Source organism: Amblyomma maculatum, chromosome 9 (assembly GCF_055883805.1).
Source record: "Amblyomma maculatum isolate TAMU_Amacu chromosome 9, ASM5588380v1, whole genome shotgun sequence".
Taxonomy (NCBI): Eukaryota; Metazoa; Arthropoda; class Arachnida; order Ixodida; family Ixodidae; genus Amblyomma; species Amblyomma maculatum.
The window spans coordinates 16,676,870-16,693,182 of record NC_139352.1 but is presented as its reverse complement, the minus strand read 5'-3'; the positions used below and the strand labels follow the sequence as shown (position 1 = coordinate 16,693,182).

Sequence of the window (16,313 nt, the reverse complement as noted above, 5' to 3'; positions counted from 1 at the left end):
TCAGTATCATTGTCACTGACTGCATTTCCAAAAAAATGAACCCGTTGCATATAGCCCACCCCACCGTTACTAGTTATCATGTTAGGCTTAATTTCACTTAGTCAAGTAAAACGTGAATTATAAACCCTACGAAACGAACCCCATTATATAGAAGTCTCTCCAGTGCGGCCCGTGGCTGCAGTCCCAGGCACCCGTGTCCGGTAGCACAAAGTTGAACGGCCTGGCAACAGCTTGAAAATATCGCAAATATTTATGAGTTGAAAAAAAGTCAATCAGGAAGGTTCAAACCTAAGCCTCCCAGAGCTTCTTTCGTGCTCCCTGCAGTAAAAAAAAAAAAAAAAAAAAAACGGCGTCTCAGCGACGCAGTATCAACGAACACCGTGTGTCGCGGCTGGTAGACGTATCTTTAATCCCTTATCGGTCATGCGACGCATCAATGCTTCTCGTCTTTCTGACGTGCAGCTCTCGGCGTTTCTAATAGCAGCCAAATATGATGTTCTACTTTAAGCCCTCAAAAAGAGCATTTGAGGGCTTGCATTAAACTCTGTATCATGTCTCTCTGTTTGTATAATTTATTTGTCGGCCCAATATATTGTTAACCATAGCGAACATATTGCACTCCCATGCAGTGCATCGAATCACCGCGCATAGCGTAGTGCCAGAGCGCCATCAAGGCTAACCTCTTTCACCTCAGAGGCCTTAAAATAAATAAAAAAACATAGATACCGTAAAGTTGTTGATGGGCAGAGTGCGATTCGATGGACTGAAAAGTGGACTCAGAAATAGAAGGGGGATATAGTGAGACACTGGGCGCCTATGCGCGCTTACTACGAAATTTGTAGGTTCTCTAACACGTGCTGCTGCTTTGACGGCTGAAACGTCAGCGTTTAACATGAACGGTCTGCGTCCATTTTTGTTCGCCACAGTACTGTAGTAACCAAGCGAGACTGCTTGGCAGATTATCAGTACTAACCATATCATGCACGGTATGACGCACTAATCTTATCGTGCACAGCGCTAATTACACTGGGCAACTTTCCCCAGTCCGCACTAACTATGAAACTATGTGTTGTGATCCTGGTTCCAGCGTTGGGCATCTATATTAGGAAAACAACGAATCCTGGTGGATCACAAACCTCGGATGCACCGGTCTGTTCAATGCACCGGTACAATGAACCGGCTAGAATGCACCGGTCTGTTCAGTGCAAAGCTTTTGTCGTAATCTCTATGTTCTGGAAACCTGCGCCGTTTCTGGGGGAAATTTATGGGCTTGGTGACAAGAGCAAGCCTTTTGCCCCTTCCTTCGCGAAAAGCCATTCCCAAGTTCTTCCTGCAGACAACGCTCCAATAGCGATAACGAACAAGCGGCATTGGTTGCCCTTGGCAACGTTCCCGTTGCTCTAGATTGTATTGAACGTTTGGTCTTGTTTTTCTGTGTTGCCTTGTGTGACTTTATTATTACTATCGTATCTTTTGTTTTCTCTTCCCAATCCTATTCTTCCTTTCTGTTCGGGAAGAGGGGTGGTGTACTTATCTTTTGCGTCTTGATGTCGATTTTCTACCTCTTGTAATTACCGTCGGCTAAGAAGCGAATTGGCTTGCCCTTTGGTTTGCACATTTCTTGCCAATACATTACAGATATGTTCCTCATATTTTTGCTTGTTTTTTTGCAAAATAGGGGATTGGGAGCGTCAAGTGACCAGAAACTGAAATAAACTTACAAAGGCACGTTGCTCCATAAAAAGAGATATCTGGTTTTTTGTTTGTTCCTTTATTTTCATGGAGGTCCTTGAGATATATCGAAGGATAATGAAAGCGCAGTTTCCTTATTGCTTTATTGTACACGTTGTGAAAAGATATATTGAAACTAGCGTAGGAATTTGTTGTGTTCTAAAATACTTCGATGCTCCAGACGTTCTAAAACTTGGCACTTGATCAGTATATAAAACAAAATGAAGTACACAGGCTAATTGCCAGCTCTTCACTGATCACTCTGCTCCCTCCCCTTTGATACCATTATGATAACTATCTATCAATTATCGATTATTTGCAGTACTTTTTTCTGCCAACCTATTATCTCCCCTTATTTTCAAACAGGATATTATTGACTAAGGTGTATTTCTTCTTACCAGCCGCTCTCTATATGCTTCGCGAATTCATTGCTGACGTCCAAAGCACATGTCTCGTTGTGTGTAATCAAAGCGAGGAACTTAGGGATATGCACGGAACCCTTATTTTCTTCTTCCCCGATTCTTTTTCTCTCTTTCCTTGATGCAGGTGTGCTGGTGTTCTGGTCCCCGTTCCACGACCCGCGCGTACATGAGAACGCGTCGGCTGGCGTGCACGTGACCACCGTGCGTGCACTGGACGAATCTGCACCCGGCAATGCCGTGGCCTACAGCCTGCTTGACGTCAAGGACTCCAGTAATTTCAACCTGAACCACATCACAGGGAACATGACCACCGCCCGCCCCATCACCCGCAAGGTTGGCGAAAAGTACGAGGTGGGTGCCTCGAAGATAACCTACAGAAGTGATCGTGTAGGTCCTTGAATGAGCGCTGTCGATAATGTGTCATTATCGGTCATGGAAAGCAGGAGTAGACTCGATGCTATTATGCAGATTTTTGCAAATTATCATTGCGCAACTCCACATATAAGTTTCAATACCCAAGATGTGTCCCTCTGGTGGGTTAATGCTAAAGCAATTGCCATTTGTCACATCACTTGCGGCACCATTCAGGGCATAACATGTTCGTCCATCAAAGGATTGCGCTGATCGATGGTGATGCTATAATCGCCTGGCCGCCTGGAAATGCACGCTGGTTCAGAAATAGAGCTCACTCGTGCTAGTAAGCATATATCTGTTCTGTGTATCCAGTTTTCAGGGCTAATTTTGCCTTTCCAAAGGTATAGCCTTTGTCCGAAGTTTAGAGTCCAGAGTGCGTGCTTTTGAGCCCCATCTTGAGCCTCCTAATGCATTCTCAGTGTTTTGAATTTTTTATTAAACTTAAGCCAGTACTTCGTACGCTGGCTGCTATTTAACTCTGATACAGTGAGCTATCATTTTCAAATTGAACTTTTTTATGTAGTACCTCTATAAAGTAATTTCAGGGGAGGACCAAGGGCTAGGTCGAATGCCTCCATGAAGCACGAGAGCCTATTGCACACTGCAGACCTCATTATTGGGAGTTACAGCAATATGTAGTCACTAAATTGGAACACAGCACTTCACAATCTCTCGCACACAATACATTTGACGCGTCAGCTGGTTCCGGCAGGCTCAACGATGCGGTAGGGCAGAACGTATCAGTGAACGGCCGATGCTCGCACCGGAAAAACTTTTGGACGACGGAGAATCACTATTCTGCGATACCTTTAAACCTTCCATTTTCTAGCAAACGAATGACATATTTTATTCGGTCGCCCCCGCTGCCTCTGTCCGTTTGAAACAGCACGCTGCCTTCACCGCCGTGCGATTGCCAGAGCTCAGCGAGGCCCCGATTTGAACTCAGCGGGGGGCACGCTGTTGTCCAGGCGAACCAAAATGGACCACGCTGAAAAGTGTCTTCAGCGCTCCCGCTAAAGCCAAAAGGAGATCACGATGCTGAGAAGCTTCGCTTCAGTGATTGGCCTTTTGCGCAGTGTTCACCCTTCGACTTTTGTTGTTGAGTTGGTGAACTATTGTTTCTTTTCCTCTCTTCACGAAGTGGCCTCGCGCAGCTGGTCTCAATTCGAAGCGCAAAACGATTTTGCTTCACCGTCCCAGACACAGCTCTAAAATAAAATGTTTCTTCCGCATGTGTGTTTGTATTAAGCATCAGAGCCGGTACATTAAAAAAAATTAAAAGAAATAGAAGCGACAAAAAAAGTCAACGATGCCTGTGTATTTTTTACGCTTACTTTGAGAGCTCAGTATATTGAGAAATTTAGTACTTTTTCCTATTTCTCGGCAGCGGGGCATCGCAGTTGGCCTGGAGAGATGAAAAGAAGAGCAGGCTGCGCTCTTTATGGGAGAATTTATGGTTCTGTCGAGATAATGGAACAGTGATCGAAGTCTTGGGAGCTCTGTTTGAATTTCCTTCAACTTTTCCATTATTCCGCATTTCTGTCCTTGCATTCCCACGCATTTCTTATACAGATCCTTGCATTTTTATTTCCGCCTGTCGTTTCTGTCCTTCTTTTCATGTGTGCACTCTGATTTTCTACATGATATTCAGTTTTCATTCTTCATTTTGTTCAATTCGTAATTTTATATTTAAAATTCCCGTATGCTTAAAGCAACAGCAAAATGACAGCCCTGTACTGCATCCCTTGTACATGTATCAGTTCGGCCTCGCATCCCAGATTTTGTGACGTCATTTTTCTTTATGTGGCCTTTTATTATATTCATTTCAGCACCTTGCCCTAAGTAAATAAAATAATGGATCACCGTTAACATCCACATTAAAAACTCTCCTGCGGAAACGCTGCTCCAAATGGCCGCTTGAGAGGTTCAAAATGAATGAATGAATGAATGAATGAATGAATGAATGAATGAATGAATGAATGAATGAATGAATGAATGAATGAATGAATGAATGAATGAATGAATGAATGAATGAATGAATGAATGAATGAATGAATGAACGAATGATGAGACTAAATAGACCTCCACATATCTACATGCCCTTGAAATGAGCCCACCGAATTTCTGGTCTATGGCTCTCTCTATCTTCGCTAGAAAAATGCTGCTGAGGACGGGGGTCACACGTGACCAGATACAAATGCCGGTTCGCTGCACGAAAAACTTTCCCTTCCACCCTATGACTGTACACTGAAGATAAAACGCTAGAATTTCTAAAAACGACCCCACCGAAACACCACGCCTGGATACGAATGCGGCTCGTCATTGCGCTCCGAAATGCAGTCCTGGACGCTTTTCATGAGCTCGTTACATGGCATTGAATAGAACGAGTCCTCAGTGTCGACACCGAAGGCGGTGCACTGCCCAGAGTTGCTGCTGCTCAGAAGGCTCACCACAGCTTCTGAATTCTGAATGATGAAAGGTCCTCCACCGTCAGGCTCCCCAGGTTCTTCTGAAGGTACTTGACCATCATATCTTGCCAGGTATCCCACTCGGAACCAATAGCTCGGAACGGGATGCACTTCCTTATGTGTTTTCGCCGTGAAGCTACTAGGTGAGGTTCTTGAGCATTCTTGGTGTCACTTGCTAGTTTCTCCAGATTGTGGCGGAGCAGCATTACAACTGCCCCTTCCTTAACTTTCTTCGTCTTTAAGTCAACTTCTCTGGAGGCTTTCGCGGTGGCTGCGTGGGCTTTTTCTGCGTGTGTCCTTGTGTCCACGCGCAAACTTTTAAGTATGAATTATTAAATTAATTAATTATATAGAGACAATAAAAACAGAATGATGTCAGTTCACTGTTCTCCCTGTGTTCTTTTCATCTCTCCTTGTGGTGTAGGTGATCGTAGCCGCCGTGAGCCAGGGTGTGACCGAAGTTAAGACGATGCAGATCGAGGTAACTGTGCCCAACGAGTACCCGCCCCGATTCGAGCACTCTGCGTACCGCGTTGAGGTGCACCGGACACGTACGCGGCCCGGATACCGGGTGCTCCAGGTACGCGCCCAGGACCCAGACCCAGTACCATACAACGCCGAGGTCTACTACACCCTCGAGGCCGGACCGGAATCCACCAAGGCGTTGAGGTAAGTTATACCGACCTGTTTCTTTCCTGAGTAAACTGTTATGACACGGTTTCAATGCCTTAATTTTTATGGCCGTTGTCTTGTGAATGCATAAAGGAAAACAAGGTAATGTTATCGACGGGCATCCGTAACATGAGTCGTTGATTATGTGGAGTAAGTGGAGTATGTGCGCTGTGACTTATCACTCCCATGTTACATGCATACACCATCTTTCAAGAGCACGCTGAACCTATTTCAGTCACTGAACTTGTTGACCAGCGCGAGGCAAATCGAGCATATAAACAGTTCCTCAAACTCATCGTTTAAAAACTGTTCTTCCATAATATTACAGTTTAATATAGAAGAATATTACATACGATTGCAGGGGTTATTGGCAATACTCTACCCTGCCTACCCGCCGGTATCAGCCGCTCACCTACCCCCAGGGTCTATTATGTACACCAATGCATTACACGCAGTACTACAGGGAGTTACTGCTGTGTATAGCCCTTCCCATCCTCAACTTCCGCACAACGTAGAACGCGCATACGTCCACCCGTCTTGTCTTTAAACTTCAAGCGATCTACACTGTAATTGAATCCCTTCCGTTCGTAAGGATATTCAGTATAGTTCACGTTTACTCTGAATCCCTCGCCGCCCTTTGAGGCTCTTCGGCGCGCATTCCAAATTACACGGTCCATTCAGCAGCTCTTCACAAATCACCCTTTCCCTGTACGCATAACCCGGATTCGCTGTCATGTTCATGATTCTCATAATATCAACGTGGATGCAATGGCAAAGCTTGACGCACCAAAGAAACCGCCTATTTCCGAAGAGCACGCTCTACTGCAGCGAATACACGCTCTAATTCCGACGTGTTCGAATCGTTTCTTCCGTAATCTTACTCGGGATGAGAAGGTAGCCGTGCGCCGCCGAGGAAACGTGCACGGCGAGAATATGTCCAAGTGTCTGATTAAATTTTTCGGTGAGGCCTTTTGTTTGTGGATGGTGAGCAGTAGTCGTTTGAAGCACAGTGTTCCACGCATCCAATAAATCGTAAAGGATATGAGACAAGAAAACGCGGCCGCGGTCGAGGAGAAGCCCGAAGAGTCCCATGACGTAGGACGAATTCATGAAGGACGAATGAGACGACGTCGCGAGCACTAGGTGCGGGCAGAGCTGCAGTCTGAGCGTAGCGAGTGAGGTGGTCCACGGCGACGATGATCCAACGACTATCTGAGGCCGAACGCGGAAGGGGTTTATACTAGTCGATATCCACAAGGTCAAAGTTCGAGTCAGTGCGACACGAGAGCAACATATTCATTCTTCGGCGAAGCTCTTTGTAAATGCAAGGGGAATAGAGAAGGCCAAACAGCACATCTTAAGCTCGTTTCAGGTTTCATTGCCGAACTATCTCGGCATTCATTTACAGTGAGGTGCTAAGCAGCGGTGGTTGCTGTAGTTATTTCGAAACCAGCGCCGACGCAGCTTTAAGTACAGGACTTACAACAGTAATTGAAATCAATCAAAAATATTGTGCAGGAACAATTTAACATTTAGTTCATACTTTGCATCATCGGTACAGCACGCAAAGTCTAAACGTTGTGACACGCTAACAATCTCATCCATTTCGATCTTCTAAAGAGGCTATCAATCTTCTAAACCGGATCTTATATAGCGAGTGATTCGGGATACTTCTACAGCCTCCTTGAACAACGGTGTTGTGTTTTGAACGCAGTGTTTGGGCTGTAAGTCGAATGTCAAGCACTTCCGTGACCAAGGTTTTTGATTAACTTCGCGCTCGTCTAGGTATCTCGCCCTGGATAGCATCACGGGCGAGGTGATGCTGAATCGCAGTTTCCTGGACATCGCCGACTCCATGATCGCCTTCACCGTCATCGCCGAAGACGGCGGTTCGCCAAAGAAACAGGCCAGAGCACGTGTCGAAATCCTCGTCAAGACCATCTCGGGTGAGTAGTCAGGAGAGGGAATTTTTTTATCATAATTGTACATTATTGAGGGGATAACACAACAGCAAAGCAAACCCACGCCACCAACGTTCAAAAGGACTTGAATTGTGCTTCGGAAAATCTACTATGCCTTGCAGTTGGGTGAGTGCTCATCACCTTCCGTGTCGGCCTTATACTGCCTTGAACTCTTCAACCTCTCTCTCTCTCTCTCTCTCTCTCTCTCTCTCTCTCTCTCTCTCTCTCTCTCTCTCTCTCTCTCTCTCTCTCTCTCTCTCTCTCTCTCTCTCTCTCTCTCTCTCTCTCTCTCTCTCTCTCTCTCTCTCTCTCTCTCTCTCCGGCATCACAGCGCGAGCAGTGGATGATATGCTCTGCAAGAACACAGGATGCGTTTTGGCCAGCAGCGGAGTTTTAGAACAGCGGTTTTCTACTCAGTGCCGGCCTTGATTCCTTTTTCTCGTCTCTCACTTCATCGGGCGCTCTTCTAGTAGCATTTGAAGCCGCTTATCTGAATGTCACGTCCATTTTCAGTTACCCATGCCAATGACTAAAAAAAAAAATACTGCCTGTAGTGAGAGGGAGGAGGAATGAGTCGCCTACGCGGACAACTCCTGACTGCAACGCACATTACTGATTATACATTAAAATGTTTCGAGTTGCGAAGTCTACGCTAGATAGACTATGGCAGATTGTCGGCAAGATATTCAGGAAACATTCTCAGCATATCAAACCGTGAATAATACTCGTGTTACCATCGTTGCCAGCCTTCTAGCGAAGTCCGTAGCTGGCCGACTGCAGATATATAATTAGCGTTTTGTGGCCTCGCGGAAGCTCTCAAAGTCCTCGCAGAATCCAAAGCCGTAGTGAGTCTTAATTGCTGAACGACGTTTTCAAGGCCAACGACCTTTAGCAGACGGCGCGTTACATCAGAGTGGAACGGGCCGTCGGCTCGTCTCGAATGAGGTCTTCAAGTTTCCAGAAAATAGACCATGCATTGAATTGTTATTTTTACATTACGGTCACCTCGAGGTATTCGCGTGGGTGAAAAGAACATATTAATCATGTCGTAATAAAAATACACTGTACCGTCAATTTAGACGAACTTCAAAGCTAGGTCTCTAATCCGGAAGTGCCGAAAGGATGAATGCATCTTCTCCAGACTGTCTGTGCATATTTATTCTAACCGCTAAATTGATTGCTATTTCATAATAAATAGAGCGCCTCCCAGTTACATCATCTCACTATTAACTGGACGTATCATTGCACCAAACTTTTGATGAAGAATGAATGACAGAAAGGTCATTCGTGTAAGTGCAGTAAAATGACTTTGATTTATTACAAATATTTCGAATGTAAAAACAGAAGCTGTTTTATTTAAAAGTGGTGAGAGATTAAGTTCACCTAACGCGTTCTGAGACGCCGACGGAAGCGTATGCTCTTTTTACAGAAACTGTTTCGGCCATGGCCTTTTGACATGTCAGCATAAGGGTCATCTCCAGAAATGCGACAGCTGACTGCGTACATTGCCGTGTACATCTTTTCAACATTGATAATCAATGTTGAAATATAATCAGTATTTCAATATTGATAATATAATCAAGATAATAATAATGGAGAGCATCGGGGCGTACTTGCACTCTCATGTTTTTACCAAGTTCATCTTTTTAACAAGGAGGAAGTACTGGCTTCGATAAAAGCAAACGGAGCACGCACTGTCTTCCTAATACATATTACGCGCAACTTGGTCGAAACTGGGAAGTGTGGCATCTATCCACGCTTCAAGTGCTCACCAGTAGGTCCCACATAAACGCGCAGTTGGTGTAGATGTCTTTCGAGATAGGCTCTATTGCGCATACGACATAATAGGATGCTTCCTTCTCTTACATGCTCACCTGTACATTTGCGGCCATAATAATAATGAGTACGCTTACGCATTGCAATTCCTATCACACACACGCACGCACACATATACACATACGCGCACACACACAAGAGATTGCAGCGCCAGAAGTCTTCAGATTCATCTAACCAGCTAGCCCGCACGCAAGTACTACAGAAATTAAAGAGGTATAGCAAGAAAGGTAAACTATCGCTTTACTAACTCGGACCAGCTGCGAAAATACACTGCAAAAGAGGAACTTAACTAGGCTATCTTGAATACTGCCAGACAGCGACTACACTGCCTGTCGCGACAATGTCATACAAGCAGACGCTTTCCTTCGCTGCAGAGCTCGGAATTATGTTTCCATTACTGCCGATAGGTAACGTAGCAATACGCAAGTTTTAGTCACTTTTCATATCGTTGGATCGCATTTGCATTCCTTGTGGTTTCCGGGTGAGATTTTTGTCACTAGGTGCAATCCGTTGGTCTATGGATCCGGAAAACCCGAAGGGAGAGAACGAGGCTAGAAGGAGCATTTATGCAAATACGTTTGTTTAAAGCGGGGCGGAAAGAGGACTCGCGTTGAGTTATCGATCCACTTGATACGAAAGCTCTTCATTTTCGTTGTGTGCCAGCCTGTCGCCGTGCACCGGCCATCGAATGTGAGCCAACTAAATTAAGCTAATTAAGTTTACCCGCGCTATCAGAGTCCCGATCACGATATGCATCGACACTTTCAACAGAGCCGATACTAAGAGCACAATGGAGACGCTTAGTTCGTTACGTTGACGGAGCATAGATATATCTTTCTCAGCTCAGTTTTTCTAGCGTTTACTTAATGAGTTCTTCCTCGCCGAAGTGAGTTGAAACGATCTCAAGAAGCGTGCTTCAAATTAAAGGGCCATCAGAACGGTAGTTAGAACGGAAGTCATTACGTCGAAGCGTAGAAAGCTCCCTGCCGACCACGTTAATGTTAGGGCCTTCCAGTACTGCTTTAATGAGCACAGAGCTTCTTACCTCTGTCCCAGTGGTCGCATGCATGCCAAAACTACTTTAAAAGCAGGATGCAGCCGCATTCATCATGCAAGATTCACATCAGTGCCATGCACAGGCAAGAGGTATGGCAGAGAGTCCCATGTTTTCTTCAAAAGGAAAACATCCGCTATTCACTATCGAATTTGGCAGAGAACAGGAGGCTCCTACGTGTTTGCGCTGTACCCCGTCAGCCAGGGTAATGTTGCGATTTTTGAAATTGACTGTTCAAACTGGTGGCCACTCGTGACCCAGAAGGCCCCCATAAAGGGAGGCAGGGAGCGCAGTCTTGTTATTGCCACGTGGTAGTGACAAGGCTGTAGGCACGAAAAGAGAAGATAGACTTAATGGTACGGAAATCAACTCTTTATTGCATGACTTGCGCCCCCAAAAGAACTAAGGAACTCGGCGGCGGCAATAGGAGAGAACGTGCTCGCTGGTCGTCGAACCGAGAATGCGCGTTTTACATCGTCAGCGCCCAATTTAAAGGCAGCGAAAGAAAAATCTAGATAAAACCGCAGACGGTTGCTAGCATAATTTGAAACATTGTAGAAACACACGTGAGTGTTTAAGCTGAAGGGGTTGGGGTGCGACCTGATACCGGTGAACACCTCCGGCAACGAACTCCCTCACCAGAACAGGAATTGGCCACCTTGGTGCAGTAATTGGACACAACCGCCCATGATCGACAGGCCGCCGTTGGAAACTGAACAAAGAGGGTTCTACTTAAGTTGAGGACAACTCAGAGGGCTATGGAAAGAAACATGGTAGGGATAACGTTAAGAGATAGGAAACGTGCAGTGTGGGTCAGAGAAATAACTCAAGTCAATGACATTCTAATGGAAATGAAGAAGAAGAAATGGGCATGGGCAGGACATGTAGCGCGAAGAAAGGATAACCGCTGGTCGATTAGGGCAAGATACTGGATTCCAAGGGAAGGTAAGCGTAGCAGGGGGCGGCAGAAAATTAGGTAGGCGGATAAGGTTAAGACGTTTGCAGGGTTCAAGTGGATGCCGCTCGTACAGGACCGGATTAATTGGATGAATATGGGAGAGGCCTTCGCCCTGCAATGGGTATAGTCAGGCTCATGATGATGATGATGGTGAGAAACACGCGCGCGTGGCTGGAATCCTTCAAGATACATCTCGGCGCATCTCCGCGATAAAGGAAACCATGAATCCGCGTCTCTTGACAAAGAGCATGAACAAATATATAGAGTACACAATTTACATTTGCGCTACAATCACAGTGACAGGACCGCATGCCGGCGGCCATTAAAAAATTCAACAGAGATTTGAATGGTTCGCGGCATTACGTCGAAGGGGGGATGGGTTGTATCTGTATCTTACTGGTACTCACCAATGTGGCTGAAATGTAGAGGCTAACGACAAAAGCTTCAATTACTCTTTTCATCATAGAGCTCTGGAACAAAAAAATGATAGGTGCAACGTTGAGAGACAGAACGCTTCCCAATAAATCAGGGAACAAGCGCTACTTAATGATATTCTAGTCGAAACTGAAGAATAAATGGGCATGACCATGCAGGACATGTAACGTAAACAGCAGATAATCGATGGTCACTAAGGGTGGCTGACTGGATTACAATGGATTGCAGGTGTAGCAGGGGTAAGCATAAGTTAGGTGAACAGATTAAATCAGTGTTTGGGGATAAAATGGACGCAGCTGGTATGGAAATGGCTTTTGCACTGCAGTGGGTACAGTTGGACTTGTATTGATGATGATCAATGCGAAAAGATCAGATTGAAATATGTTTTTTGTTTTGTATATAAGGCACGGCGGTCTACAAACAGCGCTATGGCGGCAGTTGTCTAATCTGATTTAAAGAGACTGTGTGTTCGGATCGCGGTGGGCACATATGGTTGGTTTTCCTGTACATTTTAATGAATTATCCTTCGGTACATAGAAAGAAAAGTCAATTGATTCCCCTGCTTTTTCTTTCATTTCGATGACTGTAATCCCTATATATATGAGAGATTAAGTAGAGGTGTACTTAGGCACTCGTGAGTACTGTGGGTGCCTTAAGAAGTTACTACGTTGTACTTTCTCTGATGTGCGGAACGTTTACTAACACTATAGTATCCGTCATATGAGAAAAGGAATGCAAATCAAGAATAGGGAATAAAGAAAAGAAAAAGCAGGGCCCACAATCGAGCAAGAACGAACAAAATAGAGGCGCAGTCAAAATCATTAAATATTTCGACGTCGAGTTCCGTCTTCTATTCTGTAGTCCCATATCGAGTGAGTTAATAGCAGAGACACAGGCGTCGTTCATCACGCCAACGCTTTCCTAGCTTCTTTCTAGCTTCTCTGCAAGCAGTGCGGATACATGGCCTCTCACCCCACCCCTCTATCCTCGGAGTCAACGGCGTAGAAAGCCGGCTAGATGGAGAGTCATGATTGATTGACGGTGCTCTGGTCGGCGACGCTCATTCGATCACCTTGAGACAAGCGCGAACGCGCAATCAGGGCTCCTCACTCTGCCGTCTTCGCACTTATTCTATCTGCAGGTTTGTTCACTTCCGAAAGTTTCTTAAGGAGGCCGCAAACTCATCAAGTTGCTTACGGCCTAAGGGAAATGTTTTTTTCTTCTAAGCTTGTGACAGCTCCATAAAGGCAGCTAAGAACCCAGCGTAGGCTTCTTCTACGGATTATCATTTTGTTTGTTTTCATTTCCCAAAAACACATAAGGGAACCGCTAGGAACGTTGAGTGTCTGCTGTCGTTATTGCGAAACACATTTAAGGAATTATTAATCGGTTGCGACAAGGCTGCATGCTTTGCAAGGAGACAAAGAAAGCTTATATTATTTCGATGAGAAGCAAGACATTCATTTTAAATATCCTGATTGAGGACATCGCCGCTGGCTGTACATTTCTTGCGTAATGTGTTAAGAACTGTACCATTAGCTTTTGCGAATATATTATACGGATGTGCAGCACTGGCGTTTTTTTTTTTTTTTTTTTTTTTTTTCCGGGAGCATATAAAAGAACAAAAAGCGATAAGTTAGAATGTGGCGTAATGTTCAGTGCTTTGCCTCCGGTGGTTCGGAAACAGAAGTAAGACAAGCAATGAAGCGAAATCACATTAATCATATTTTGTAGAACGTTGCGATTTCTTCATTGCGCAGTCCATTTGTTTCAGTCCATCTTTGCTTTCTATGACTTGATATATTTAGCCTATTCTGACGTTGCTGCTGTTCTGGCTTATCGCTCGAGTTACGTTCGTTGGTCTCCGTCAATGAACGCAAGTTCTTGCACCTTTTTATGAATTTCAACTATTTTGGTAATTTATTTTGCGACCCCGCTTGCATTAATGTCACCGAGAAGTGGGCGCATGACATTTCTTATTCCAGAAAAACTATTGTTTTTGCGCCGATTAGTATTGATATGAACGCTTGGACATTCTTCTCAGCAGCGCGACAGGAAAGGTATATATTAATTAATGGAACTGCGGTGTAACTGTTTTAAATGAGTTCTACCACTATTCACATATTTTAATACAGTTTTCAAGTTTCTCATTTCTTTCTTTTCTCTCTTTCTTTCCTTCTTTCCATACCTTCCTTCCTAGAATAAAAACAAAGTGAAGAAGATGAAAAAAGCAAGCCTATGTAGAAGAATTTTTGCGTGTATTCGCACTTCTTTCTTTTTTCTGCTCTTCCTTTCATGTCGCTTTCAGCCCTCAACTTTTGTTTACCAAGACATCGTCAAGCACTGAATTGTTTGGTCTCACCACGCTCTTCTCAGCTCATATGTATTGCGGCAGTGGCACATTGTGTGTCATCCACTCCGCTTCGACCAACGTCGTAATTAGTGGGCCTCGAACTTGTAAGTTATAGATTTTACGCATGGCTGGTTTTTATTGTTGCGCCTCTCTATTGAGACAGCCATCGCTCTTCTTCAGTCTCGCTTTTCCATCTCAGGCAAAGTGTATTACTGCCGTCGATGTAGCCTGTAATTCCGCACCTTTATATTTTCGTCATTCTTTCTCCGCTACTTCATTATTAAAGCATTAAAGCATTATTTCCATTTGCTAGCGTTACAATGCTCTCCTTTCCTCCTCGCATTTCACGCGTTTCCTATCGCTATGACGAGTGATGTCATCGCCCGAAGACGTGAACCTAAAAATTCTACTTAGCACATTCTTTTAATTTATACCCCTGTAAGTACCCACGACCGTCTACCCTTTCTCATTTTCATGCTTTTCCGTGCGTAGGCCAGGCATCATGCCTACATGGCGAGGACACGTTGGTAAAAGAGCATTTCCCTAAACAACTCCCTTCGGGCTATTTCTCCACCTTCGTTACTTTCCCCCAGCCTTTTTTCTTGTCCTCTGTTCCTCCCCAAATCTGACTTATAATTTGTCTTTACATCAGCACATTATTAAAATAATACAAGCAATCAGGAGAGCGTCTTGATGTACCCGAGCACTAAAGTTCACATCTCCAATGTCCATCACCACCGAGAGCGTTCGTCTTGGCGAAAAACATAACTGCCAGGTTGGCTCGTTTTCGAGCGCTCCACAAGCGCGCTCTACTAGCGTGTGTATATGTCAATGCTGTCGAGAGTGCGAAAACACTTCCTCGTAGACTGCCTATTATTCATCTTTTTGACCCCGATATCTGCCTTCCTTTTGATCCGCTTAACGCTCTTGTTCTTCGGAGGAGTCTTCGCTCGATTCTTCTGCGTTATCTTCAGTAACGTTCCAGCTTGACGGAACACGTCGTTAGAAGCCTTTGGAGTAAGGTATTTTGCTTCGAGAAACATCCCAAGTTGAGCACCCTTAAGGAAGTGGTGTCAAGAATGTATTCGTTGCAAGAAAGATAGAGATCTAGCAAACATGTCTTGAAGAAGGGAAAATAAACTGTAAATTGCGGGAGTTAACGCACTTGAAGGGAACGTAGGCTTCAAGATACGCTGTAGTGAAGAGCTCTGGAATAATTTAGAACGTCTATTGGGTTCTTTACGTGAGCAGACAAGGCGCAGTACAAAAGTATTCTTCGTATTTTGGCTTTGTCAATGTACGGTCATCGCATCCAGCAGCGAAACCGCGTCGCTAGAGCACACAGTCAAATGTCACAGGCAATAAACCACGAGCCACAGGGGCTGCTGTGCATTACGTTTTCTAACCCGCTTTTCACGTCTTGTTAGTTCTGTAGGTATGGTCTCCAATAGCAAAATCACGACTATGGCGCAATTGGCTTCACACAACCAATTCTCAAAGCTTTTGGAATCGTACTGACAACAGTTTTCAACGTATGTTAGTGTCGTCACGCTTCCCCGACGCGCCAGCCACAGCGCTAAGCTCTACTCATGGTATATGGAGCGCATACAAAGCTTTGAAGTCTCTGTATACGTCTCATCATGCTCACAGCTAAGCCGATCAATAAGGAGTTAAACTTTCTTTTTTTTTTCATTTTTGATGAGCGCATCGTTTTCTAGAGAGATCGTTCTCGTGATTTAAGGAGTAAGCGCTCTTCTGTAGATCATGCAAGAACAAACCTACTAAGAGGCTCCTTAGGTTCTTCTTTTTTTATCATGAGGGATGCACCGCTACCTGCAAATTTTTTTCACTCACGTGTACGTAATTTTGACCTGATATTTGGCTGCGAAAAGAAAATTGCAACTCTACCATCATTTTCGCGTTTATGGCTGCCTTGAATATAAACACCGAACATGTCGGTTAAACGGCATATATAGACGGAATTAAACAGAGAGAGAGAGAGAGATGTA

At 44.7% G+C, this 16,313-nt stretch overlaps 1 protein-coding gene across 1 annotated transcript in view; it reads left to right on the top strand.

The window, feature by feature from the left end:
* The window catches only part of LOC146178434 (uncharacterized), a 93,781-nt gene that overhangs the window by 32,943 nt on the left and 44,525 nt on the right, over nt 1-16,313 (top strand). Inside the window, exons 2-4 of the mRNA XM_084579969.1 lie at nt 2,278-2,540; nt 5,460-5,704; nt 7,493-7,653. Of these exons, the coding sequence (XP_084436095.1) occupies nt 2,278-2,540; nt 5,460-5,704; nt 7,493-7,653 (669 nt within the window). The remainder of the gene's footprint in view (nt 1-2,277; nt 2,541-5,459; nt 5,705-7,492; nt 7,654-16,313) is intronic.